Source organism: Bufo bufo, chromosome 2, assembly GCF_905171765.1.
Source record: "Bufo bufo chromosome 2, aBufBuf1.1, whole genome shotgun sequence".
NCBI lineage: Eukaryota > Metazoa > Chordata > Amphibia > Anura > Bufonidae > Bufo > Bufo bufo.
This window is the reverse complement of record NC_053390.1, coordinates 243230073-243257811: the sequence shown is the minus strand read 5'-3', so window position 1 is coordinate 243257811 and position 27739 is coordinate 243230073. Positions and strand designations below refer to the sequence as shown.

The following is a 27739-nucleotide window of genomic DNA, read 5'->3' as shown; positions in this document are numbered from 1 at the left end:
CAGCGTCTAATATACCTGTTAGGGGTTAAAAAAAACACATCTCCAGCCTGCCAGCGAACGATCGCCGCTGGCAGGCTGGAGATCAACTCTCTTACCTTCCGTTCCTGTGAGCGCGCGCGCCTGTGTGCGCGCGTTCACAGGAAATCTCGGCTCACGCGAGATGACGCCTATTGGCGTTAGCGTAGCCTGGGGGAGCCGCCGCAATGACGCCTTTCGGCGTTACAGTTGCGGGAAGTGGTTAAAGAAAACCTATATGTCAGAAAATGACACACTGTTTAAATCCGGTTTGCAGGATAAATGTTTTTAAACATTTTTAGTGATGTTTTTTATAGGTCACTATCAATATGGAAAAAAAAAAAAATGCTATAATCTTGCAGTTTTCACAGTGATCACTGAGCCTCACAACATGCTGACACTGTTCTGTAGAGATCACATCTGAGAAGTCATCTCATTATCATCACAGGCAGGATGAAATATAACACATAAAGCTGGAGGCAGATAACATTCAGTATTCACAATACATTATGGAGCAGCCACCTTCCTGCACAATGACCCCCCACCCCCCCCCCCCCCCCCCCCAAACAACATGTCCATAATGCGCCGACAAGATGGCTGCCCAAGATAATCACCTATGGAAAACAGAATAAAAAATAAAAAAAACTCCAAATAGATTTGGAAAAATAAAGTGTTAGGTTTTAATTAGTAATAAAAAAAAAAGTGTGACCCATTCACTTCATGTATAGTTTTAGGAGAAGCGTATCCGTCCTTTAACAGCCGTAGTATAATCCATCTGTTGTCAGCAGTGAAGTTAATTAAAGTAACTAGTGATGGAGGCTATGCCGCTATATTACATGGTCTGGCCTGAGATTAGTACAATAAGCCCTGTATCCTGCGCCACGCTGTGGGCTGGGGATCCCCACGTGAATTGGGTGAGCAGCTGTGGATTTGATGCAGTCACATATTATTGTTGCAGTAGAAGGGACAGCCATCTGTGCCCTCTTCACAGCGTGCCGCTGTTCCTTTCCTTAAGACCCTACAGCCTACTAGCCCCCTGCATTACAGGACTGACACAAATAATTCACCATCCTGACAGCACTGGGACACTATGTGTTCGTTTCAATTTTGCGAGATCTACTCATTAGCAGCGTAACATACACGTACATTTGTTTGCATGCAGACAACTGGCTTAGATTACTCCGTGTACCGAGGAATGCAAAACAAAGCAGTTACAGTTTCTATGGAAAACCCATTGTCTTTCATCAATAATGTAGAAGCCATATGTCTGATCAGACAATGATATAAAGCTTTGAAATGAAGAAAAAGAGAACGCCCGAATACATGAAAATCACTATGGTAGTAAGCAGAATTCCTTCACTCATATAAGCACTACACGTGAATGGGCTGCATAAGTACCATAAAGACTGCAGTGCCGAGTCAGAAATTAACAAGGCAAAACGAAACACACAAAACGGGTCATTTACGAATAGATATACGACAATTTTTGCCGTATATCTGTCTCACATTTCGTCGCAAAGGGGATTTGCGGGCAAATCTGTGACTTCTTCCCCATCCACACCACGTACCCAAGTGGGCCAGACAGCTCGTCTCATTTATCATTTTCTACACCTTTTTTAGGTGTAGAAAATAATCTAAATCTACACCAGTAAGGGAGATGGTGTAGACGCCAGCGCCTCTACATAACTTAGACGCATTAAGCGCCACCGCAGGGTTATTAAGGCCAGAGTCTAAAACGTGGTCTTAATAAATTACCCCAAAGGTGTTTAGAGAAGAATGGGCCTATACTTTCTATTTGATGGACCAACTTCTGGCTTTGGCTCAAAAAACTGAATTGAAAACTGTGTGTTTCCAGCCCTAGGACTCATTCACACAACTGAATATTTGGACCTCTTTGCAGATCGCACACAAACCCATTAATTTCTATGGATCTGAAAGAAACGGACAGAATGCAGATGTCATCTGTGTGGTTGGGCCGCAAGTTATAAAACGTGTTCTATTCCTGTTCGTCTTGCACACAGGTTACATCTGTATTTTGTGAATTTGCAACTTGCAGACTGCAAAACTGAAACAGTCTTATGCAGGAGGTCCTAGGGAACTTCACCGATTCTCCAATGTGGGCCTAATTCACTTGTCAGTGTTTTGGTCAGTCACTTTCATCCGTGATTGTCAGCCAAAAACAGGAGCAGGTAAAAAACATAAAAGGGGAGCAGATCATTCCCTGGTACCTTATCTCTATGTAGCTTCCATCCCTGTGTTTTGCTCACAATCACTGACGGAAACCACGTGTGGGTTTATTCTTGAGCTACACAGCGACTCAGGCCGTAATAAGTGTCATGCGACCAAAGACTGCTGTGTAGAACTGCAGTCTCACAAAATAATGGAAGTGAATGGGGTTGCAATGTGACTCACAAGTTGCTGTGTGGGATTTCTTTCAATTCTAAACTTGCAATTGCGGGAACTTTTAGTTTGCATATACAATCCCATCCACTACCATTATGTTGTGAAGCTCAAGTGCTACAAGGCGATTGGTGGAAGCGCCAGACTTACAGATGCACTTTATTAGAAACAGGTTCTCTTACAAAGGTTTAGTATGCCAAAGCAAATCATCCTTACGTAGTATTACATGGGGTTCGGGATGGTGGACAGGTGATAGTCTATATGACAAGTCTAGGACTCAAACAAACACAGTGCACATAGAGCCTGAAGTCAGAAAAACAAGGAGCAATGCCAACATATGCCAACATGATGTAAATAAGAGACTCAGATTGCACTGAAAAAATAACTACTAAAAAAAACTATTTTAGTGTAAGCCAAGTTATTATTGTAGTCTATAAATGTAACTCCCAAAGCACATGTAAGTGGAAGGAATTTACAGCCTTACCTGATTGAACGCCTTCAGAGGGAATTTCTTCTTGTCCCGCTCTTTTCCTCTCTCCATCTCCCTCTCGGAGATGCCCACATCATGGTTGTGCCCATTCTCACTTGGCTCTGCACAAATGTATTTCCCTGACTCTCTGGGTTTCTTAGCAGGATTTCTTTCCCATTTCTCTTTTCGTTCAGGTGGTTTCAAGGCCTGGTCTTTCTGCAAAGGAATGGAAAGAATATCTGAGTGAAAAAATTGATGGACAGCACTGTGCACAGCATTCTTTAGCATTTTAATGTGTGTTCACCTGAACCTTCAACACTAAAGCATGTATTACACTGCCCGATTTTTCAACATAAAAGTCACTAACAAGCGTTCACATGAATGCTCGTTAGTGATCTGCCACCGATTGGCCACTGAACAAGCAAAATTGATCGGTCAATCCAAATCTTTTGACATGTTAAAAAATTATTTTTTGTAGGCGACAGATTGTGGTGTCTAATAACGATCGGCTGACGGCGAACCACTATACAGCATGGGGACGAGCGATGGCATAGCGATTGCTCTTCTCCATGCTGCGGAGTAGATTGCTCCATGTAATAGCAGCGCTCTCCTCTGCTAGTGAGCCGGCGATTGCTGGGAGGGACGCTTCAATCGTCTGCCACATCGCGCTGTGTAATATAACCTTAATATTGCATTGTTTACCCATTTTACATCAAATTCAGCTTTCACAATCAGAAATTCTCATCCACAAAACCATTTTCAGGATAATACAAACAATTATGTACACTACAGACTACATCCCATGTGCCTCACGTGAAACATCAATACCAACCCTCAAATACACAGAACATATCAATCATCAACTAGTAGACATCTGGCTGAAAACACAATGAAAGTATAAAATGGAAAGCTGTTTCTGGCTTTTCTACTACCTCAGATGTAAGAATTATCATTAATAATCAATTACTTAAATGATGAAACTTTTTGTTGGAAACACCACCACATATATGCCTATATAGGCAACATGGTGAAGGCATCCATCAGGAAATTGTACCGGGCACACTGCAAGCTTAATGTGAAAGCACACGGGTGATACAGATTGTGTCAGGATCTGTTCAGAGAAAAACTGATGGTTTTGCATGCAAGTTCAATCAGTTTTGTCTCGACTGCATTCAGTTTGTGCGTTTTTCCCATCTGGATTGCATGCGTTTTTCACACACATTAAGGAGGAAAAAAAAAAAAAAAGGAATAAGAATGCACATCTCCTAGCAATCAACAGTGGAAATTGCATTGCATTTGAATGCCTTCCGTTTTTCACGCAAGCCCCATTCACTATCGACATAGGGCTGCGTGCCGCGATTTTTCCTGAACGCAGAGAGGATGCGTGAAATACGACACTTATGTGCACAGACCTATGTAAATGAATGAGTAAGGGTTCCGTCCAAATGCCATGTGTTCACTACACGAATTGCATCCAGACGGAGAACTTGCTTGTGTGAATGTGGCCTTAGGCCTCTTACACATGTCAGTTTTTGATCAGTGATTTCCATTAAATGATGGCGATTCAAAACCAGGTGAGGGGCACGAACACGGTACAGGCACAAATCTGATTATTATCTCTGAGTAGGATCCACTGCCAGTTTTGGCTCACAATCACTAATGGAAATCACTTATCAAACCATTGATATGCAAAGACACCTTAGGGTAGGAGCACACAGAGTGGTGTGTGACAGCAGGTTCTATTGGTGCTGGCCACACTGAGCTGCACGGCCATTAGCAATATAGCAATACAGACAACTGAACAGTGAGGTCTTTATTAGTTTAATTCGAGCCCGCTGTGTGCTGTGCAGTACTGGAATGCAGCATAGCAGCGTCACAACCTGACAATACCACGCCGTGTAGTACCTTTATACTGGTGGCAACACCTTAGGCTACTTTCACACCTGCGTTAGGTGCGGATCCGTCTGGTATCTGCACAGACGGATCCGCACCTATAATGCAAACGCTTAGATCCGTTCAGAACGGATCCGTTTGCATTACCATGAACAAAAAAAATAAAAAAAATTATTTTTTTATTTTCTTTTTTTTGTTCATGATAATGCAAACGGATCCGTTTTGACTTTACATTGAAAGTCAATGGGGGACGGATCCGAGGGACAAATTGAGCCATATTGTGTCAACTTCAAACGGATCCGTCCCCATTGACTTACATTGTAAGTCTGGACGGATCCGTTTGCCTCCGCACGGCCAGGCGAACACCCGAACGCTGCAAGCTACGTTCAGGGGTCCGCCTGCTGAGCGGAGGACAAACGGTGCCAAACTGATGCATTCTGAGCGGATCCGCATCCGTTCGGGGCCGCTTGTGAGAGCCTTCAAACGGAACTCACAAGCGGAGCCCCGAACGCTAGTGTGAAAGTAGCCTAAATTGCAATTGAAATTAATCTGTCAGATTTTGTATATTTCCTTATCTGAGGGCAGCATAGGATAAAGGGGAAGATGTGGAGTTGAGCACATATATAGGGTCATTTATTAAGACCAGTGTTTTTAGATGCCGGTCTTATTACCCCTTGCACTGGCGCACCCAAGTTATATAGTGGCGCCGGCCTCGACATAACTTAGGCGAATCCACTACCTTAAATCAGTTCCTTTGCTGGTGTAGATTCAGATCATTTTCTACACCTAAAACTGGTGTAGAAAATGATAAATGAGACAGGCCAGCTGGGCCCCCCCCCCCCCCCATACCACACCTCTTTTGTAGACCAGGTATGAGTTTGGAAAAGTCGCAATTTGTCCGCAAATGCCCTTAGTCACCGAATCTGCAACATATATACAGCAAAAAGTGACATATTTCTAATAAATGATCCCCATAGATTTCTATAGCGAGAGATGCTTTATGGTGGTTCCACAAATAGTTTTTGAAAAAACATACCTGGTTTTAGTGCTTTTCTTTTAAAGCCAGGAGTGCATTCAAGACACATGGGAAATAGTAAAGGAATAATTCTTACTTTCCCTTCCAGTTTTGTCTCAAAAGCTGCTTAAAAAAGAAAAAACACAGGTCATACTCAGCCGCTCTAAATGCTGGCCGAGAATGATCAGATAGGGCATAGCTGTGGATTTCTGCACAGATCGCAAGTACACGGAAACACTATGAAGTGCTTCCGTGAGCTTTTGGGTCCGTAAGATATGCCATATGTTTTGCCGTATCTTTTCGGATCACAGACCCATTCGCAGCACGGACTGTACACAGCCAATGCCTGTGCATTGCAGACCGCTGCCCTTAGTGAACCTGCACATGGCACAGATTTGTATGCAGAAAATAGGCATAAAACCTGCACCCAAACCACATGAAGATTTAAGAGTGTTTTTAATTATTTATAGTGGTTTTCGTGCAGGTTTAATTTTTTTTGCTCTGGATTTTCTCTTTAGGTTTCCAACCCCACTGAAGTCTATAAGGAAAACCAGTCTACAGAAGCCGTGGAATCACACAAACAGTTAACATGATGCAAATTTTTAAAGCCAAACCACAAGTCTGCACAGAAAAAAACGCACATAAACTACATCACGTGCAGTCACTATTAATGGCCATTTTACCGGCTGGTACACTGCTGAATATACAACGGTTGTATAATGAATCTCGGGTTAATTCCCTGCAGTGTAAAGGATTAGTGTATATATGTATATATATATATATATATATATATATATATATATATATATTTTTGACGTGACATTACCATATGGGAATTGACATGTGGTGCAGATTTTAACTCTGTAGCACAGAGATCAGCAACCTCCAGCTGTTTTGAAACTACAACTCCCTGAATCCTCCTTTCACTTCTGCGGGAGTTAGGGCTCTTTCACACTTGCGTTGTCCGGATCCGGCGTGCACTCCATTTGCCGGAGGTGCCCGCCGGGTCCGGAAAAACGCAAGTGAACTGAAAGCATTTGAAGACGGATCAGTCTTCAAAATGCGTTCAGTGTTACTATGGCACCCAGGACGCTATTAAAGTCCTGGCTGCCATAGTAGTAGAGGGGAGCGGGGGAGCAGTATACTTACAGTCCGTGCGGCTCCCGGGGCGCTCCAGGATGACGTCAGAGCGCCCCATGCGCATGGATGACGTGTCCATGTGATCCCGTCATCCATGCGCGTGGGGCGCCCTGACGTCACTCTGGAGCGCCCGGGGAGCCGCACGGACGGTAAGTATACTGCTCCCCCGCTCCCCACTACACTTTACCATGGCTGCCAGGACTTTAGCGTCCTGGCAGCCATGGTAACCATTCAGAAAAAGCTAAAACGTTGGATCCGGCAATGCGCCGAAACGACGTTTAGTTTAAGGCCGGATCCGGATTAATGCCTTTCAATGGGCATTAATTCCGGATCCGGCCTTGTGGCAAGTGTTCCGGATTTTTGGCCGGAGCAAAAAGCGCAGCATGCTGCGGTATTTTCTCCGGCCAAAAAACGTTCCGGTCCGGAACTGAAGACATCCTGATGCATCCTGAACGGATTTCTCTCCATTCAGAATGCATTAGGATAAAACTGATCAGGATTCTTCCGGCATAGAGCCCCGACGACGGAACTCTATGCCGGAAGAAAAGAACGCAAGTGTGAAAGGGCCCTTATAAGAACAGATGAGTAAGTGTGTATGATGGAAGTTGTAGTTCACAGCAGATGGAGTGCTGAAGATTGTTGATCCCTGCTGCAGCATCTTAATGCTCAAGACTTCACCCTTTGCAGGGCGTAAGTAGACATCCACATCAAATCTGCAGAAACAAATCAGCAAGTAACGGTTAATTTACCAGATTGCATCACATCAGATTTTCCCCTGTAATTTACATCCCATGTGGATGAACCACCAGATAGAAGGTCTTTGAGGCCTGCATTCCCAGCCCCAACAGTGTGACGGACAACTAGGCACTTGTCCCAGCCCCAACAGTGTGAAGGACAACTAGGCACTTGTCCCAGCCCCAACAGTGTGACGGACAACTAGGCACTTGTCCCAGCCTCAACAGTGTGACGGACAACTAGGCACTTGTCCCAGCCCCAACAGTGTGACGGACAACTAGGCACTTGCAGCTCGACAAGCACATTTAAAGTGATTTGATTTTTGAAAAGTGGACCCATTCTGTCCCTACTCAGCTGAAGCTTGTGTACAGCACAGATGAAGCAGTAGCATGGCAGCACTTGGGCCACGCCATTCTCAGTCAACACCTGGGTAAATATTTCCAGCATATAACTGAGCTGAGCGTTTTCAGAATACAGGAGTCCACCTATTTACTAACCAGTGGAACATGGTGAAATAAAAGAAGTAACTTTCAGTGCAGGTCAATAGATATAAATTATCAGTGCACAGAACAAAGTGTTTTTTGACACCCGTCAGATACAGCCAGATGTCTATAAATAATCGCAAATATTATTTCACAGGGTCCCGAATTTTGATGAAAAATAATGAGATGCAATTAAGCGGAGAGATAAAAAAAATGCAGTCACCAAATGAGCCGGCAGCGACTCTCCAGAGTGAAGGGCTCTTATTATACAGTAACACCGGATCCCTTCTGACACATCCATCAGGTAATTTCATTACAAGAATACCGGCTCCTGAACTCCTGTTTTACCCAAGGTTCCTTAATAAGCTTCATTAACCAACAAATGAAATGCCTTTCGAAAACTAATTGGATTTTTGAGAAGGAATTAAAATAAAAGTCTACAAACAGGTGTTGGGTACATGGTAGACTGGCACAGCTTTCCTGCACAGTTTTGGCACACTGGTATCAGATGTATGGAAGCCCACAGGCTACCCGTGCAGATTACAGCTACTCGTCAAGCTACACCTTACAATTCCAAACAATGGCAAGAACAGATGGGGCATGGCAATGAGGGGTAATTGGCAATCGCTTACTGTGGCTTTGCTGAAACAGGAACGGGCACCTTGAGGACAATTTCAGATGAGTACGGTATATCCTCTGTGTGGGAGCGCGATTTCCCAGAACGGACACTTTTCCTGTGACAGGACCGCACAGCCTTATAATGATTTTTAATGCTGTGCGTGTCTGCCCGACCTCCACTGTAATGATTTGTACTCACATAATGCAGTCTGTACAAATCATTACATTTACAGTAAATGCAATTTTTGGGGTTTACAGTTTTCTGACCTATAGAGGAAGGCAAATGTCTCCCAAAGATTTTTTTGTTCCCTCTTTTCTCTGCATCTAATACATAAGGGTTTGGTAGGGCTGCAAGTCAGTACAGCAAATTGCACAGAGTTGGCAGTTTCACAGGAACCATCTCTATAAACAAAAGAAAAAATACCAAAAGGAAAAACATGGGAAAGGACAAACTAGGAGAAGGTAACAGTTATGTTTCTTTCCAAAGGAAGGTCCTGCAAGTCATTCATGCAAAGCAGACATTAAGAAGCTGTCTAGTAAAGTGGAATATAAAGGAACACCGAATCCCTTCTGACACATTCATCAGGTAATTTCATTACAAGTGTAAGGCTACTTTCACACCAGCGTTTTTGCTGGATCCGTCATGGATTAGCAAAAACGCTTCAGTTACTGCTAATACAACCGTCTGCATCCGTTATGAACGGATCCAGTTGTATCATCTTTAAAATAGCAAAGACAGATCCACCATGAACACTAGAGATGAGCGAATTTCATATTTTGAAATTCGTTCACACTTCGCTTGGTGGTAAAAGCAGAATTGCGTTATGGATTCCGTTACCACAGACCATAACGCAATTCTATGACGGAATGTATAACGGAATTCCTTTAGAGGCATTCAGTTATTCATTCCGTCATAACAGAAGTCTATGAGCTGCAAAACGGATCTGTCCCGTTATACAGATTAGGCTCCTTTCACCATCACCGTTTCTCCTTTCCGTTCTCCGGCTCCGTTGAGGAGCAGGAGAACGGAAAGGACGGATTCTGCAGATAACTGAGACCTAACTGAGCGTAAAGGAGACTAAAGACCCCATAGACTATAATAGGGTCCGTTCGGTGTCCGCTCAGAATATGATTTTGCTCAAAAATGCTGAAACATGCATGTCCATTAAGGACCTGATCTCAGGGAAGAGCATGTCCTGAAGTATTTTACTTTCACTTGTGCCCTTGAAGGAAATAAAGTGGATCAGTCTAAATGTAGAGTTTGGCTTTAGAAATCAACTCCGTGTATCTCAGGCTAGGTTCATTTGGAGTGTACCGTACTGAGGCTCAGCATGAAATTTTCTCAAAGAATACAAACCACATGTTCATAGGCCATCATTAACTAAACTCATTTCAAAAGTGTGTTAGTATACACTGGTGTAGTTGCTTTTCAGTATAAAATGCAAAAAAATAAAAAAAATTAAATAAAGTGGGCCATTGCTGAGCATCTACTCTTCAGAGATTAAACTGCAAACCAATCTTATAAATGGTTAAGATCACAGGTTTGCAACATGGCATATTAACAGAATCGGTTGGTAAAATCCAGCCCCCAGAAATTGTATATAAATGCCTTGTGACCACGTCCTTTTAGTCCTCTGACGAGAAACATTCATCAGCTCTGTATTAGTAAGTCCTGAACAGCACCCTATGGGAGCTCTCAGGAGCTGGAAGCAAAGTGTGAACAAACCATTAGTGATACACATACATGTTACCCGGCTGGAGGGACAGGGTGCTGCTGAAATAACCAATCTGACAAAGAACAATATTTACTTACTGTGGATGGGATCATTTTACCAAGTGCAGAAAACTGGATTACATCAAAGCTTTAGAGGGAAAGATCAAAACAGGAAGCCTATGCACTGAGGGATAAAGAATGCTTTATGTCAAGAGCAACAGCATAATGAAAAGGGACAGATTCTCTGTAACCTCTGGCATGTCTACAGAGCTGCAGCAGGAAGCAAAAGTCATTATATAGGATACCACTAAGAGTGGGTTCACACTAGCGTTAGGGATTCAGTTATGGCTTTCCGTTATAACGGAAAATAATGGAATGCCCAGACAGAATGCAAAACAGAAGCCTTTAAAAAGGCATTCCGTTTGCTCTCCGTCCTAATAGAAGTCTATGGGAAAGCATAATGGATCCGTCTGGGTCCAGTTATGCAAGACGGAAAACAAATTCCAGTCGACAGGACTTTGTTTTCCGTCTTGCATAACGGGACCCAGACGGATCCATTTTGATTCCCATAGACTTCTATTAGGACGGAGAGCAAACGGAATGCCTTTTAAAGGCTTCCGTTTTGCATTTCGTCATAATATAAGTTTATGGCCAGAAGAACGGATCCGTCCTTCCGTCTCATGGATTCCGTTATTACCATGTTATAACGGAAAGCCATAACGGAATCCCTAACGCTAGTGTGAACCCACCCTTAGTCCTCTGCTCTCTTTTCCATTGTACAAAGTTAAACTTAGAGGAATCCTCACATGTAATATGCAAAATACACTGGAAAAACAGAAAACAGAGGCGCACCATAGGGTGAGTATGTCTAGTACAATTATAATAGGCTCCTATTGGAGGCTCACCTTAAAGAATTGTGCTAGGAATAGGCACAACTCTATAGTAGACTTGTATGGGTATACAGTTGCAATAAAAAGTATGTGAACCCTTTGGAATGATATGGATTTCTGCACAAATTGGTCATAAAATGTGATCTGATCTTCATCTAAGGGCTCTTTCACACCTGCGTTATTGTCTTCCGGCATAGAGTTCCGTCGTCGGGGCTCTATGCCGGAAGAATCCTGATCAGTTTCATCCTAATGCATTCTGAATGGAGAGAAATCCGTTCAGGATGCATCAGGATGTCTTCAGTTCCGGTACGGAACGTTTGTTGGCCGGAGAAAATAGCGCAGCATGCTGCACTTTTTGCTCCGGCCAAAAATCCGGAACACTTGCCGCAAGGCCGGATCCGGAATTAATGCCCATTGGAAGGCATTGATCCGGATCCGGCCTTAAGCTAAACGTCGTTTCGGCGCATTGCCTGAGCCGACATTTAGCTTTTTCAGAGTGGTTACCATGGCTGCCGGGACGCTAAAGTCCTGACAGCCATGGTAAGTGTAGTGGGGAGCGGGGGAGCAGTGTACTTACCGTCCGTGCGGCTCCCCGGGCGCTCCAGAGTGACGTCAGGGCGCCCCAAGCGCATGGATCACGTGATCACATGGATCACGTCATCCATGCGCATGGGGCGCTCTGACGTCATTCTGGAGCGCCCCGGGAGCCGCACGGACTGTAAGTATACCGCTCCCCCGCACCCCGCTCCTACTATGGCAACCAGGACTTTAATAGCGTCCTGGGTGCCATAGTAACACTGAAAGCATTTGGAAGACGGTTCCGTCTTCAAATGCTTTCAGTACACTTGCGTTTTTCCGGATCCGGCAGGCACCTCCGGCAACGGAAGTGCATGCCGGATCCCAACAACGCAAGTGTGAAAGAGGCCTTAGTCACAACAATAGACAATCACAGTCTGCTTAAACGAATAACACACAAAGAATTAAATGTTACCATGTTTTTATTGAACACACCATGTAAACATTCACAGTGCAGGTGGAAAAAGTATGTGAACCCCCTAGACTAATGACATCTTTAAGAGCTAATTGGAGTGAGGTGTCAGTCAAATGGAGTCCAATCAATGAGATGAGATTGGAGGTGTTGGTTACAGCTGCCCTGCCCTCTAAAAAACACACACCAGTTCTGGGTTTGCTTTTCACAAGAAGCATTGCCTGATGTGAATGATGCCTCCCACAAAAGAGCTCTCAGAAGACCTACGATTAAGAATTGTTAACTTGCATAAAGCTGGAAAGGGTTACAAAAGTATCTCCAAAAAGCCTTGCTGCTCATCAGTCCACAGTGAGACAAATTGTTTATAAATGGAGAAAATTCAGCACTGCTGCTACTCTCCCTAGGAGTGGCCGTCCTGTAAAGATGACTGCAAGAGCACAGCGCAGACTGCTCAATGAGGTGTAGAAGAATCCTATAGTGTCATTTAAAGACTTACAAAAGTCTCTGGCATATGCTAACATCCCTGTTAGTGAATCTGCGATACGTAAAACACTAAACAAGAATGGATTTCATGGGAGGATACCCACCTCTGTCCAAAAAAAAACATTGCTGCACGTTTACAGTTTGCACAAGAGCACCTGGATGTTCCACAGCAGTACTGGCAAAATATTCTGTGGACAGATGAAACCAAAGTTGAGTTGTTTGGAAGAAACACACAACACTATGTGTGGAGAAAAAGAGGCACAGCACACCAACATCAAAACCTCATCCCAAATGTGAAGTATGTTGGTGGGGGCATCATGGTTTGGGGCTGCTTTGCTGTATCAGGGTCTGGACGGATTGCTATCATTAAAGGAAAAATGAATTCCCAAGTTTATCAAGACAATTTTGCAGGAGAACTTAAAGGGACACTGACAGGCCCAATAAGCATATTTAGGCATATATATGTCAGCACAGGTCTTATAAAGTCTATTAAAATCATCTAAGTATCCCCCCTGTCCACCTTATAAATACCGAAATATTACGTTTTATAACCTGCTTGTCCGGTCACCAATCTGCCCAAGGGGCGGCGTTTCATCTGAAAATGCGCCCAGCCAGCCGCTCCCAACTGCCGTCTGCAGCCCCGCCCAGCTCATCAATATTCACTTCGCTGGGCGGCGGCTACAACTCTCCCGTCTCAAGTGCCCGGCGCATGCGCATAAAGCAGGGGCTGCAGCGCTCTGTACGCAGGCGCGATGTGACCCCGGCCGGGCGCATGCGCTGAAGATTGGACGGAGGACGTGACCAGAGGATCGAATGGGCTGTGCGCAGAATCTTGAGTCGGGAGAGTTGTAGCCGCCGCCCAGCGAAGTGAATATTGATGAGCTGGGCGGGGCTTCAGACGGCAGTTGGTAGCGGCTGGCTGGGCGCATTTTCAGATGAAACGCCGCCCCTTGGGCAGATTGGTGACCGGACAAGCAGGTTATAAAACTTAATATTTCGGTATTTATAAGGTGGACAGGGGGGATACTTAGATGATTTTAATAGACTTTATAAGACCTGTACTGACATATATATGCCTAAATATGCTAATTGGGCCTGTCAGTGTCCCTTTAAGGCCAGCTGTCCACCAGCTGAAGCTCAACAGGGGATGGGTGTTGCAACAGGACAACGCCCCAAAGCATAGAAGTAAATCAACAACAGAATGGCTTAAACAGAAGAAAATACGCCTTCTGGAGTGGCCCAGTCAGAGTCCTGACCTCAACCCGATTGAGATGCTGTGACATGACCTCAAGAAAGCGATTCACACCAGACATCCCAAGAATATTGCTGAACTGAAACAGTTCTGTAAAGAGGAATGGTCAAGAATTACTCCTGACCATTGTGCACGTCTGATCTGCAACTACAGGAAACGTTTGGTTGAAGTTATTGCTGCCAAAGGAGGTTCAACCAGTTATTAAATCCAAGGGTTCACATACTTTTTCCACCTGCACTGTGAATGTTTACATGGTGTGTTCAATAAAAACATGGTAACATTTAATTCTTTGTGTGTTATTAGTTCAAGCAGACTGTGATTGTCTATTGTTGTGACTTAGATGAAGATCAGATCATATTTTATGACCAATTTGTGCAGAAATCCATATCATTCCAAAGGGTTCACATACTTTTTCTTGCAACTGTATATTCCCAAAGGTTTGGTATGTGGCCGCAGATAGTCAATCTTCTAGATGGAGATGCCAAAGCTCCCAAAGAAGAGTAGATGCAAGCAGTACTGGAGGACCCCTCGGGCAAGGAACCAAATGACATAAAGCAATTGAGTAGATAAATTTTAAACCTGATGAAGGGGGTTTCTTTCACCTGAAACGCATTGTTTTTATTACATTGAATAAATAAGATCTACTCCATCGCCTCGTGACATTTGGTTTCTTGCGCCCAGGGGTCTTTCAGTACTGCTTACTTAGAGGAATCCTGTCACACAGAACATGCCATATGACCTTCAGGCAAAATGTTATACAACAGGAGGAGGTGGACAAACTGATACATAGATGTATGGGAAAAGATTTTGTATAACTTGCATATTATTAATTTATACCTTGGCTCTTTCTTTCTTGCTTAAGAGTCCAGTGAGTGGTCCTAATCACTGATTGATAAGTCTCATTCAGGGGAAACGGTGTCACTGAGTAGGACCGCCTACTGGACTCCTATGCATAACTGTAACAAAATAAAATACAAGTTTCACTGAATCTTTTTCCAATTAAACCATTTATCGATCTGCTCAGCTCCTCCTGCTCTATCGCATGCTTCTCATAACTAGGACTGAATGTTCAACAGAACAGGCTCCTTTAGGCCACCTACATATATTGAGGGGAAAAACACGGCGTACTACAGCACCAGCAGCGTATGAGACTACACAAATCTCATGTACACCCGCGGATTTTTTCCATAAGGAAATTAACCTGCAGTGCGGATTTCCCCCTTTTCTCAATAGAAGGGTGATATCTGTGGCAAAACCGCATCTTAAATTCTGGATTTTGGTGCGGATATGCATATAAATCCGCACAGAAATTAGAGTGAATAGTATGTCTGTTCACCAGCACTCGTGTGCAGGCAGTCAGTAATGTGAGCACGTAGAAAACAAGCAGATGAAGTTGGTCATGTCTCCTCTCTGAGCTGTATGGTGGTGCTGTGCTTTTTCAAGCTAGGTTCTCATCTCTCTTGTGTGCTCCAGTAGTCTCTTCAGCCAGAGTAACAGATAGCTGGGCACCACCAGCTCCCTATTCATTATAATGGGATCCAGCAGCTTTCCGATATAAAAGTCGGCTACCTGCTGAAGAAATATAACTGCATGCAGTTGCAGAGAGTCAGATCCCATTATAATGAATGGCGATCCGGCGGTGACCAGATAATGCGTACTCCAGTAGTCTCCTTCTCTGTTGGAACAAACTGCCGGAGTACACAAAGATGTGAAAGAAACTTTACACAAAGTATGCCCAAAGAGTGGACTTTTGGCGTATGTTTGGGGGGTATACTATTACCACAACTGTACTGAATAATGTAGCTGACTGATCTTATCAAAACAGCCATATGGAAAAATTACGCACACTTCTGTCATGTGAACAGAATTTTAATATGAATTGCTTATCTCCACGCACTTCTCTTTACTGCAGTGATGTAACAGAAAACAATCATTCTTTAGATATGGTGTTTTTTTTGTTTTTTAGGGAAAATGCTATTTAAAATAAGCATTGAAGCAACAAAAATGCTGCGTCCCTTTCCATAGAGCCCACTACTCATGCCTAATACACATAATACACATTACATATTATGTCAGGATCTGTCTTGCGGATTTGCATGTGGTAAATCCGCAGAGCAATACCAGCTAAATAGATTATATTCTAAAATTCTCATCCACAAGCTCTGTAATTTTCCATGAATTGCTATGTGGATTTTTCAATTTGCAGCATGTCATTTTCTGACATGAAATTGGCACAGGTTTATTATCCAAGTGCTGTGGATTTTGCTGCCGATAGAACAGCAAAAACTGCAAGAACTAAATAACCCCCCACACCAAAAAAAAACAACCTGGCTCGCATGCCGGTCTTTGTACAACCCGGACTCTGTTCAAAGAACACCTTAAAGGGACACTGACAGGCCTTCTGAGCATAATTAGCTCTTTATATGCCCCCCTAGGTCTTATAATAAGTTCCCAATTCATATAAGTATTATCCCTGTGCGCATTATAAAACGTTAAAAATAATCTTTATAATCACCTCTCCTTTCTGCCCAAGGGTCGTTCTTTGTGGCGCATTTGTGCCCAGCCGCGTCCCAACTGCCGGGTCCTTAGACACGCCCATCTCATTAGTATTCACTTGGCGCAATGTGATCCCGGCGAGCGAGGGTGCCGGGCGCATGCGCATGATCTCCGAATGTCGGGGACTGAGAAATACCGCCCAGCAAAGTGAATACTAATGAGATGGGCGTGTCTAAGGACCCGGCAGTTGGGACGCGGCTGGGCACAAATGCGCCGCAAAGAACGCCCCTTGGGCAGAAAGGAGAGGTGATTATAAAGATTATTTTTAACGTTTTATAATGCGCACAGGGATAATACTTATATGAATTGGGAACTTATTATAAGACCTAGGGGGGCATATAAAGAGCTAACTATGCTCAGAAGGCCTGTTAGTGTCCCTTTAAGATCTGCACTAGACATGGAACAGTGTATTACTTGTACCTAAAGTGTTCCTTTAATATCTGTAGAGCAAAGACCTTACAAGGGTTATCCTGGAAAAGATAATGCCAACTTATCCTCAGGATAGGTCACCAGTATCACATCAGCAGGGTCGAATTCCTGACCAATCACTCCCCCCCGGCGATCAGCTGTTTCAGGGAGCCGCTGCGCTCATCCGAGCTCTGCTGAGCCATGCAGGTTCCCAACAGCTCCGTACTTTGTATAGTGGCAGTGCTTGGTATTGCAGCTCAGCCCCATTGACTTGAATGGATCTGAGCTGCAACTATGCCATGTGACTTATGTACAGTAATGTCTCTGGCCTAGAAGAAGGCTGTGGCACTCAAGGCCTCTTCTTCTAACAGCTGATCGGCAAGGTTTCCAAGGTTTCCAGGTGTCACGCCCCCAAAGATCTGATACTGGTGACCTATCCTGAGGATAAGTCATAAATATCTTTTCCTGGACTGGGCACATAAGGAAAGCAGCCATGCTTGGTTAGATGATGCACATACCATTATATCATTTTCTGTACATTAGGCTTGTGTTTTTGTAATAACTTAGCATATGGCTTGAATTATTAAAAGGACTTGAGTTACAAATTGCTTTCTTGACCTTTTTTTTTTGTAAACTTCTCACCAGAGAGCAAACGCAGGATGATTTTGGATTATAAATCCTATAAAGTGTAAAATTAGAAAAGAAATAAGGGACTGCTACAATATACATTATAGGGCACACAGACTGCAAAAGTGGTGCAGTGGTACTAATGAAATATTACAGTAACTAATACTCATTCCAGCCAAAGAACAAAACTGCACACTGGAAATCACAATGCTGAAGAACTTTACTTTCATTCATGCAACTGAAAATCCCATCTGAATGATTTTGTGCATATGTGAATCCAGCCTAAGGCCAGTTTCACACAATTGTGTTCAGTCCAATAAACATATTTCACCGAGCAATGCATTTTTCTGGATCAGCTTGCTGCTCGTTTGACCTGAACTCAATGCATCAGAGTGATTTGTGATGCTGTGCTTTCCTGCTCGCTGTTCTATTGTCCTGTACTCAGAGCACCAAGAGAACAGCACTCACAGTATCAGAAAACACCATGATACACCGAGTATGGCATCTGGCAAGCAGCGGTCGGTCTGGGAAATGCAGCCTTTACATGGAAATCATTTCACAAACGGAATCCGACCTTAGGCTACATCCACAGCTAGTGGATATATTAATCATCCAGACTGAAATCTACACAGTAAAATAAGCTAAATATCAGGAACAGAATGAGGAACATCTACTAAGTTCTTTACGCCAGGGTTCCCTAACTCCAGGCCTCAGGGCCCACTTGCCGGTCAGGATTTAGGAGTATCCCACAGAATGAATACCTGTGGTAAATCCTGATGAATGGACACTAATTATATCAGCTGCCCAATACTAAGGAAACCCTGAAAACATGACCGGCAGGTGGGCCCTGAGGACTGGAGTTGAGGACCACTGCTTTGCGCCACTATTGTGGCATTAAATAATTTGTGATTTTTTTTTTAGGCTTGTTGACACACCTCTGATGTAGAGAGGAAAGGGGCGGGGCTTTGCATAGTCTAGAAACTGGCTGTAAGATATAGCTGAAGCCTGTGCCAGTCCCCAGCTGTTGTAGACTTCAGTTAATTCAGACACATGACAGGGTAGGGATGCGCCTAATTTCTTAAGTGGCATCTGCCTCTTAATAAATTAGGTGCGTATCACGCCATCGCATGGACTGGTCTAAGGGTACACCACTTTTCATAAATCTTCCCCGACGAGCATGCTGCAAAACTAAAAACCATTATGCATTCAACTGTAAATCAATCCACAGACTATGGGTGCCCAATCCGTATGCAACAACCATTGCAATTCCACAAAGTATGACTGTGGCCTTAAAGCCTTGGTGTAAAGAGTACGGGTACATCGGACAGACATGTGACAGCTCAACCAGCGATGAAAAATGGAGAAAATGAGCCCAGTACTTCCCAAGATGCCCTCTCTGTACTGTATGTTCAATGCAAATGAAAGCTTTGACAGTCAGACAGTAAATCAAATGCAAAAAGACATGTGTGATTGCAGAAGCTGCTGACTAAAGCACTGGCAAAAAAAAATAAAAAATCTGTTGATGTTAACTCATGCACACTGAAGCATGCCTAATCCAGGGCTTGGATAATTAGGGAAGCCGCTTGTTAGAGAACATTTGCATATAGCCTTCTTCCTGCTGAACCATCTGGTTGCGGATGCCAAAGCCTGTGACACACAGGAAATGGGCAGTTTCTAAAAGCATGACAAACTGGTACATTGCTAAGGTGCAGTTTTCACTGGTTAACCGGTAACCAGAGGTCGAGCTACATTTTTTTCTGGAAGAGTAAAAATACTTCTCTTAGCATTTTTGAGGAGTATTTTTAGCCGATGAGGAGTAAGAAAGTTACAGTAATTCAAATAGTTAATACGAAGGCCTACATAACATTAAAGGGTTTCTACTGTTATGTAGCTGACTGATATAGCGATGCGCTGATGTCAGCACTACATAACAGTATGTTTCTAACATTAGTCCCTGCAGCCGTTTTTGTTAAAAAAAGCACTTTTATTATATGCTAATGAGCCTCTAGGTGCTATGTGGGCGTAAAATCAGCACCTAGAGGCTCCGTCCACTCACCCATTATGCCGCCCAGGTCCAGTGTTCTGCCCGCCCCGCTCCTCTTGATTGATGGCACAGTCCGCCGCACCGCTGCCGAAATCCCGCACCTGCGCCGTTCACTTCTGTCTTCGGCGCAGGCGCAGTGAGTGAATGATGCGATCCTGGTGCCGGCTTCCTCACTGCGCCTGCGCCGAAGACAGAAGTGAACGGCGCAGGCGCGGGATTTCGGCAGCGATGCGGTGGACCGTGCCATCAATCAAGAGGAGCTGGGCGGGCAGAACATTGGACCTGGGTGGGATAAAGGGTGAGTGGACGGAGCCTCTAGGTGCTGATTTTACGCCCACATAGCACCTAGAGGCTCATTAGCATATAATAAAAGTGCTTATTTAACAAAAACGGCTGCAGGGACTAATGTTAGAAACATACTGTTCTGTAGTGCTGACATCAGCGCATCGCTAATGTCAGTCAGCTACATAATAGTATTTCTGGTGGTAGAAACCCTTTAAGGGTTTGCTATTTATGCAGAGAAACCATTACTACAGGGAGTGCAGAATTATTAGGCAAGTTGTATTTTTGAGGATTAATTTTATTATTGAACAACAACCATGTTCTCAATGAACCCAAAAAACTCATTAATATCAAAGCTGAATATTTTTGGAAGTAGTTTTTAGTTTGTTTTTAGTTTTAGCTATTTTAGGGGGATATCTGTGTGTGCAGGTGACTATTACTGTGCATAATTATTAGGCAACTTAACAAAAAACAAATATATACCCATTTCAATTATTTATTTTTACCATTGAAACCAATATAACATCTCAACATTCACAAATATACATTTCTGACATTCAAAAACAAAACAAAAACAAATCAGTGACCAATATAGCCACCTTTCTTTGCAAGGACACTCAAAAGCCTGCCATCCATGGATTCTGTCAGTGTTTTGATCTGTTCACCATCAACATTGCGTGCAGCAGCAACCACAGCCTCCCAGACACTGTTCAGAGAGGTGTACTGTTTTCCCTCCTTGTAAATCTCACATTTGATGATGGACCACAGGTTCTCAATGGGGTTCAGATCAGGTGAACAAGGAGGCCATGTCATTAGATTTTCTTCTTTTATACCCTTTCTTGCCAGCCACGCTGTGGAGTACTTGGACGCGTGTGATGGAGCATTGTCCTGCATGAAAATCATGTTTTTCTTGAAGGATGCAGACTTCTTCCTGTACCACTGCTTGAAGAAGGTGTCTTCCAGAAACTGGCAGTAGGACTGAGAGTTGAGCTTGACTCCATCCTCAACCCGAAAAGGCCCCACAAGCTCATCTTTGATGATACCAGCCCAAACCAGTACTCCACCTCCACCTTGCTGGCGTCTGAGTTGGACTGGAGCTCTCTGCCCTTTACCAATCCAGCCACGGGCCCATCCATCTGGCCCATCAAGACTCACTCTCATTTCATCAGTCCATAAAACCTCTTGTGATATTTCTTGGCCCAGTCTTGACGTTTCAGCTTGTGTGTCTTGTTCAGTGGTGGTCGTCTTTCAGCCTTTCTTACCTTGGCCATGTCTCTGAGTATTGCACACCTTGTGCTTTTGGGCACTCCAGTGATGTTGCAGCTCTGAAATATGGCCAAACTGGTGGCAAGTGGCATCTTGGCAGCTGCACGCTTGACTTTTCTCAGTTCATGGGCAGTTATTTTGCGCCTTGGTTTTTCCACACGCTTCTTGTAACCCTGTTGACTATTTTGAATGAAACGCTTGATTGTTCGATGATCACGCTTCAGAAGCTTTGCAATTTTAAGAGTACTGCATCCCTCTGCAAGATATCTCACTATTTTTGACTTTTCTGAGCCTGTCAAGTCCTTCTTTTGACCCATTTAGCCAAAGGAAAGGAAGTTGCCTAATAATTATGCACATCTAATATAGGGAGTTGATGTCATTAGACCACACCCCTTCTTATTACAGAGATGCACATCACATAATATGCTTAATTGGTAGTAGGCTTTCGAGCCTATACAGCTTGGAGTAAGACAACATGCATAAAGAGGATGATGTGGTCAAAATACTCATTTGCCTAATAATTCTGCACGCAGTGTAGTATTCTAGAACTGTCGTCCATGCATAAATAGCAAATTTAGACAATTTTAAATTTAGCTGACATCATATACTAAACATAAGACCACTGCCACCTAAACAGTGCCACCAGTTTTTGCTGGTATAGACGCGAACAGTAGACTCCTTATTACGGTCATTCCTCCAACGCCTAAAGCTGGGGACACTGTTACATGAGAGCTTCCCCCTCTGCTGTGGTCTCAGATTGTAGTTAACTGCTTTTTGATAGAAAATGGACGTACTGCTATTGAAAACTATTAACTGCCTGAATAAGGTACGTTAAAAACAACTTTATTGTGTTTTATAAAAAAAAAAATCGGTTCTCCACCAAATCTGGCGATCAGGCTAGTAGTGTGAACTGGTGTATAAAGGATATTTATAAATACTTCCTCCTCAACTCACACCAGAGTGAGTTGAGGAGGAAGTATTTATAAATATCCTTTATACACCAGTTCACACTACTAGCCTGATCGCCAGATTTGGTGGAGAACCGATTTTTTTTAAATAAAAGAACACAATAAAGTTGTTTTTAACGTACCTTATTCAGGCAGTTAATAGTGGTCTCAGATTGGATGCTAATGCTACGTAGTCTTAGGGTGGCACAGAGAGCTCTGCAGAGTCAGGTTGGCACAGTATGAGGCTATGTAGGCTTAGGGTGGCACAGAGCACTGCAGGGTCAGGTTGGCACAGTATGAGGCTGTGTAGGCTTAGTGTGGCACAGAGAGCTCTGCAGGGTCAGGTTGGCACAGTATGAGGCTGTGTAGGCTTATTGTGGCACAGAGAGCTCTGCAGGGTCAGGTTGGCACAGTATGAGGCTATGTAGGCTTAATGTGGCACAGAGAGCTCTGCAGGGTCAGGTTGGCACAGTATGAGGCTATGTAGGCTTAATGTGGCACAGAGAGCTCTGCAGGGTCAGGTTGGCACAGTATGAGGCTATGTAGGCTTAATGTGGCACAGAGAGCTCTGCAGGGTCAGGTTGGCACAGTATGAGGCTATGTAGGCTTAGGGTGGCACAGAGAGCTCTGCAGGGTCAGGTTGGCACAGTATGAGGCTATTAGGGTTGTTGCGGGTATCGAAATTTCGATACCCAATCGATACTTTTGTCCCGGTATCGATACGATACCGGGATTTCCGTTTTTTCGATACTGGGCTGCGCTTCTGCGCAGTCTAGTATCTCTGAACATGAGCGCGCTGCTATCGGCGCGCTCATGTTCTCTCTCAGCAGCACGGGGAGAAGGAAGCTGTCCTCCCTCCCCCTGTGCTGCTGCCGCTGCCACCAATGAGAAGAGAGGGGCGGAGGAGGGGCGGCAATGAGAAGAGAGGGGCGGAGGAGGGGCGGCAATGAGAAGAGAGGGGGTGGAGGAGGGGCGGCAATGAGAAGAGAGGGGCGGAGGAGGGGCGGGCGCACTGCGCCCCCAATGATAGGATTACTATCGGAGCGATGGGAGGAGACATCAGCTTCACTAGTGGGCGTTCCTTTTCCCTGCGCTGCGATTGGACAGCGCTACAGCCAGGGAGAAGGAACGCCCACTAGTGAAGCTGATGTCTCCTCCCATCGCTCCGATAGTAATCAGCAGCATGTGGAGCAGGAGAGGAGACAGTAATGGGGCACTGCGGGCGAACGGAGCGGCGCCCAGGACTAAATGGTGAGTGCTGAGACATCGCTGGGCGCCGCTCTGTGTGGCCTAATAGTGAAAGTCTGGACTCATATACAGTAGTCAGTCTTTAACACATACAGGAGGCGGGTGCCGGCAGCAGAATCGCATTGCCGGCACCCTGCCCCTGACAGGGAGCTGCGATCAGCGGCAGTTAACTGCCGCTGATCTGCTAGTACCCGCCTCCTGTATAAAGGGGTAAAATCATTGGTGGTGCAGTGTGCCCCCCCCCCCTCAATCCCCCCATCCCATTAAAATCATTGGTGGCACAGTGCGCCGGCCCCTCTCAACCCTCCAGTATTAAAATCATTGGTGGCAGTGGCCACAGGGACCTCTCCACTCCCCCTCATTGGTGGTGCAGTGGCAGCTTCTGATCGGAGCCCCAGCTGTGTAAGCCTGGGGCTCCGATCGGTTACCATGGCAGCCAGGACGCTACAGAAGCCCTGGTTGCCATGGTAACATCCCTGATGCTGTGTGCACAAAGCACAGAGCAGCAGGGACAGTGTGGAGTCCTATTCACCCTGATAGAGATCTATCAGGGTGAATAGGAAAAGGGATGAAAGATCCCAGGTTCTAGCCCCTAAGGGGGGAAATAGTTATTAAATAAAAAGTGAAAAAAAAAAAAAAACACTAAAATATGAAGTATAAATCACCCCCCTTTTCCCAATTTCACATATAAAATATATAAATAAACATATTACATCGCCACGTCAGAAAAGTCCAAACTATTAAAATATAAAAAAAAAATCTAGGTGGTGAATGCCGGAACAGAAAAAATAAAATAAAAACTGCGCGATTCGCCATTTTTAAAAATGAGGAATGCACGTGGCTTTTTTTGTTTATTTTTTTCGCGTGGTATCGAATGGTATCGAGTATCGCAATACTTTTTCATGGTATCGAAACCGAATCAAAAATTTGGTATCGCAACAACTCTAGAGGCTATGTAGGCTTAGTGTGGCACAGAGAGCTCTGCAGGGTCAGGTTGGCACAGTATGAGGCTATGTAGGCTTAGGGTAGAACAGGGCTTTGCAGGGTCAGAGTGGTAGGCTTCGGATAGCACAGTGTGATAATGTACTGTATGTAGTGCACATAGTGGGATGTAGTGTGATTGTGTACTGTTATACTATTATAGTTTACATAGTGTGATAATGTACTGTATATACTGCTATAGTGTACATAGTGATACAGTATACGGTATATAGTGTGATAGTGTCATGGACTATAGTGCACATTGTTTAATAGTGTACGGTAAATAGTGGGACAGTGATGCTTTTCCTTGGTCACTACTGTCTGTGTGTGAAGCCGACCCTAACGCTCATGCAGCCTCCTGTTCCATGGTGCTTGCAGCCTCCTCTCTTCTCCCGTTATCTCCAGGACTTGCATTGGCAATGAGAGTAGGGGTATCTGTAAGTCAGACATGCTGTGACATCTGTGTATCAGCCAGGAGGCATGTGCTGGGCCCCGCACCGGGTACACAGGCACATCAGAGTCTGCTGCACCTATAAGCTGCTCCTCCTTTATTTTTATGGCTATGGGACAATAGAATGACCTGCCCTGAGGGTCTCCCTCCCGTGTCCTCGCTGTCTTGCAGCTGGCGGTCAGACCCAAGTCTGAGGTTGGTGTTGCTTGCTGCTGGTCTCCTGTTGGCGTGTCTAGCGCCGAGACCCTCGCTGACTTCTATAAGCAGGAGTCTGAAGCGCTCAGCCACTTTTCCTTACTGCTAAGCGCGGTAGTGAAGAGACGGCGCTCGGCTGAGCGCTGCAGACTCATCACTATAGGGAAAAACAAGGAGCTCAGATCCGGGACCCCCACCAAATTTCACTACACAGCAAGGCCACTTACCCCGCCAGTGAGGATCGTGCACCTGCTTCCTTACTTCAGAGCGGTGTGGCATAAGCTCCGGCAGCCCGCTCAAACTGACCAATCACTAAGCTCCTTACTGTAAGGAGCTTTGTTATTGGTTGTTTCAAGCAGCAGCAGCATCGGTGCGCTGCCCTTGCCGTTCACAGCGCTCACTGCGCTGATGAATGGCAGGGAAAAGTCTAAGGTGTATTGGTACGCCTTAGACTTTTTCCAGGGAGTAAAATGGCCTGAACAGGTGTCTATGACGCTTGTACAGGCGTTATTGCGACCTCTGCCGGTAACCACTTCTCAAATTACGGCTGATATTAACCCCATAAGGACTGGGCCTATTTGCATTTTTGATTTTTTTTTTCCTCCGCACACTCCAATAGCCATATTTTTTCCCGTTCACATAGCTGTATGAGGGCTTATTTTTTGCAGGACAAGATGCATTTTTTTTTTATGGCACCATATAATTTACCATGTCTTGTATTGGAAAACAGGAAAAAAAAAATCATTGTGGGGTAAAACTGAAAATATATATATATATATATATATATATATATATATATATATATATATATATAAATTCTGCCAAGGATTTCAGCGATTTGAAATGACAACCTTCTATGTATGCTACAAATGACATGGCGCCCTTATTCTGAAGCTTAATAAAAAGTTTTTATTTTGTTTAGTTACTTTACAAAAAATAAAAACCTGACAGCCATAACTTTTTTTATATTAAAGTCTACAGAGCTGTATGAGGGCTTTTTCTTTTTTTTTTTTTAGGGACAAACTGTATTTTACTGTGTTTTTATTGGTACCATTTTTAGGGTACATACAACTTTTTGATCACTTTGATCTCATGTTTTTATTTTTCTGCTACAGCGTACACCTCACAGGAAACATATTTTTTTATATTTTAAATAGTTCATACATTTTGGGATGCGACGATACCTGTTATAATAATAAAAAATAATAAGCAATAAAAAAATAAACATATGTAAAACTGGGAAAGGGGGTGAAGATTCAAAAGATTTTTATTTTATTTTTTTAACAGTTAATTTTAGCCCCCTTAGTGGGCTAGAACCAGGGATCTTTTGATCCCTTGTCCCATTCACCAGAATATAAATCTATTATGGTGAATGGCATTCTGACAGGCTGCCTTCTGATCCGTGTCGATTGGAAAGAAGAGGGAGCCACATCCCTCTGCCTAACCTCACATATGCAGTGATCGCTGTTGAACAGCATCTGAAGGGTTATATGACCGGTTCGAGCATCATTGCCCATACCTGTAATTCAATAGATTCCAGGTCTCGCAGGGACACACAGGTTTATAAATAATTATAACGCTGTGCAATCCTGTCAAATGAGAAGAGTAAGGCCTCTTTCACACGACCGTTGTGTGCACCCGTGGCCGTTGTGCCGTTTTCCATTTTTTTTCGCGGACCCCATGACTTTCAATGGGTCCGTGGAAAAAACGGAAAATGCACCGTTTTGCAGCCGCATCCAAGATCCGTGTTTCCTGGCCGTGAAAAAAATACGACCTGTCCTATTTTTTTCACGGCCAACGGTTCACGGACCCATTCAAGTCAATGGGTCCGTGAAAGAACACGGATGCACACAAGATTGGCATCCGTGTCCGTGATCCGTGGCCGTAGGTTACTTTTTATACAGACGGATCCGAAGATCCCCCTGTAAGAGATCAGGGCTGCCAGGCAGCAGGGGGCAGACCCTCCTCCCCCTCCCCAGTTTGAATATCATTGGTGGCCAGTGCGGCCCCCCCCCCTCCCTCTATTGTAATTATTCGCTGGTGGCACAGTGGGCGCCCCCCCCCCCCTCCCTCCCTCTATTGTAATAATTCGTTGGTGGCACAGTGTGCGCCCCCCATCGGCCCCCCCTCCCTGTATAGCATTAACAACATTGTTGGCCAGTGTGCGGCCTCCCATCTCCCCCCCCATCATTGGTGGCAGCGGAGTTCCGATCGGAGTCCCAGTTTAATCGCTGGGACTCCGATCGGTAACCATGGCAACCAGGACGCTACTACAGTCCTGGTTGCCATGGTTACTTAGCAATAGTACAGCATACTTACCTGCTGGTGGCTGCTGCGATGTTCGTGTCCGGCCGGGAGCTCCACCTACTGGTAAGTGACAGGGTCTGTGCGGCGCATTGCTAAATGAACTGTCACTTACCAGTAGGAGGAGCTCCCGGCCGGACACGAACATCGCAGCTCCCAGGTAAGTATGAATCTTTTACTATTGTACTATTGCTAGTAACCCGCTGCCACCAACGATCGGGGGGGGGGGGGAGGGGGGGGAGATGGGAGGCCGCACACTGGCCACCAATGTTGTTATTACTATAGAGAGAAGGGGGACTGATGGGCTGCCCAAGGGGAGCGCACACTGTGCCACCA

The 27739-nt window shown here is 44.5% G+C and overlaps 1 protein-coding gene across 16 annotated transcripts in view; it reads right to left on the bottom strand.

Moving 5' to 3' along the window:
- FBRSL1 (fibrosin like 1) overlaps window positions 1-27739 on the bottom strand; it is a 617089-nt gene that overhangs the window by 366769 nt on the left and 222581 nt on the right. For all 16 annotated transcript variants that reach the window (XM_040416276.1, XM_040416282.1, XM_040416281.1 and 13 more), the window contains one exon: window positions 2900-3100. In XM_040416276.1, coding sequence (XP_040272210.1) covers window positions 2900-3100 — 201 coding nt within the window. The remainder of the gene's footprint in view (window positions 1-2899; window positions 3101-27739) is intronic.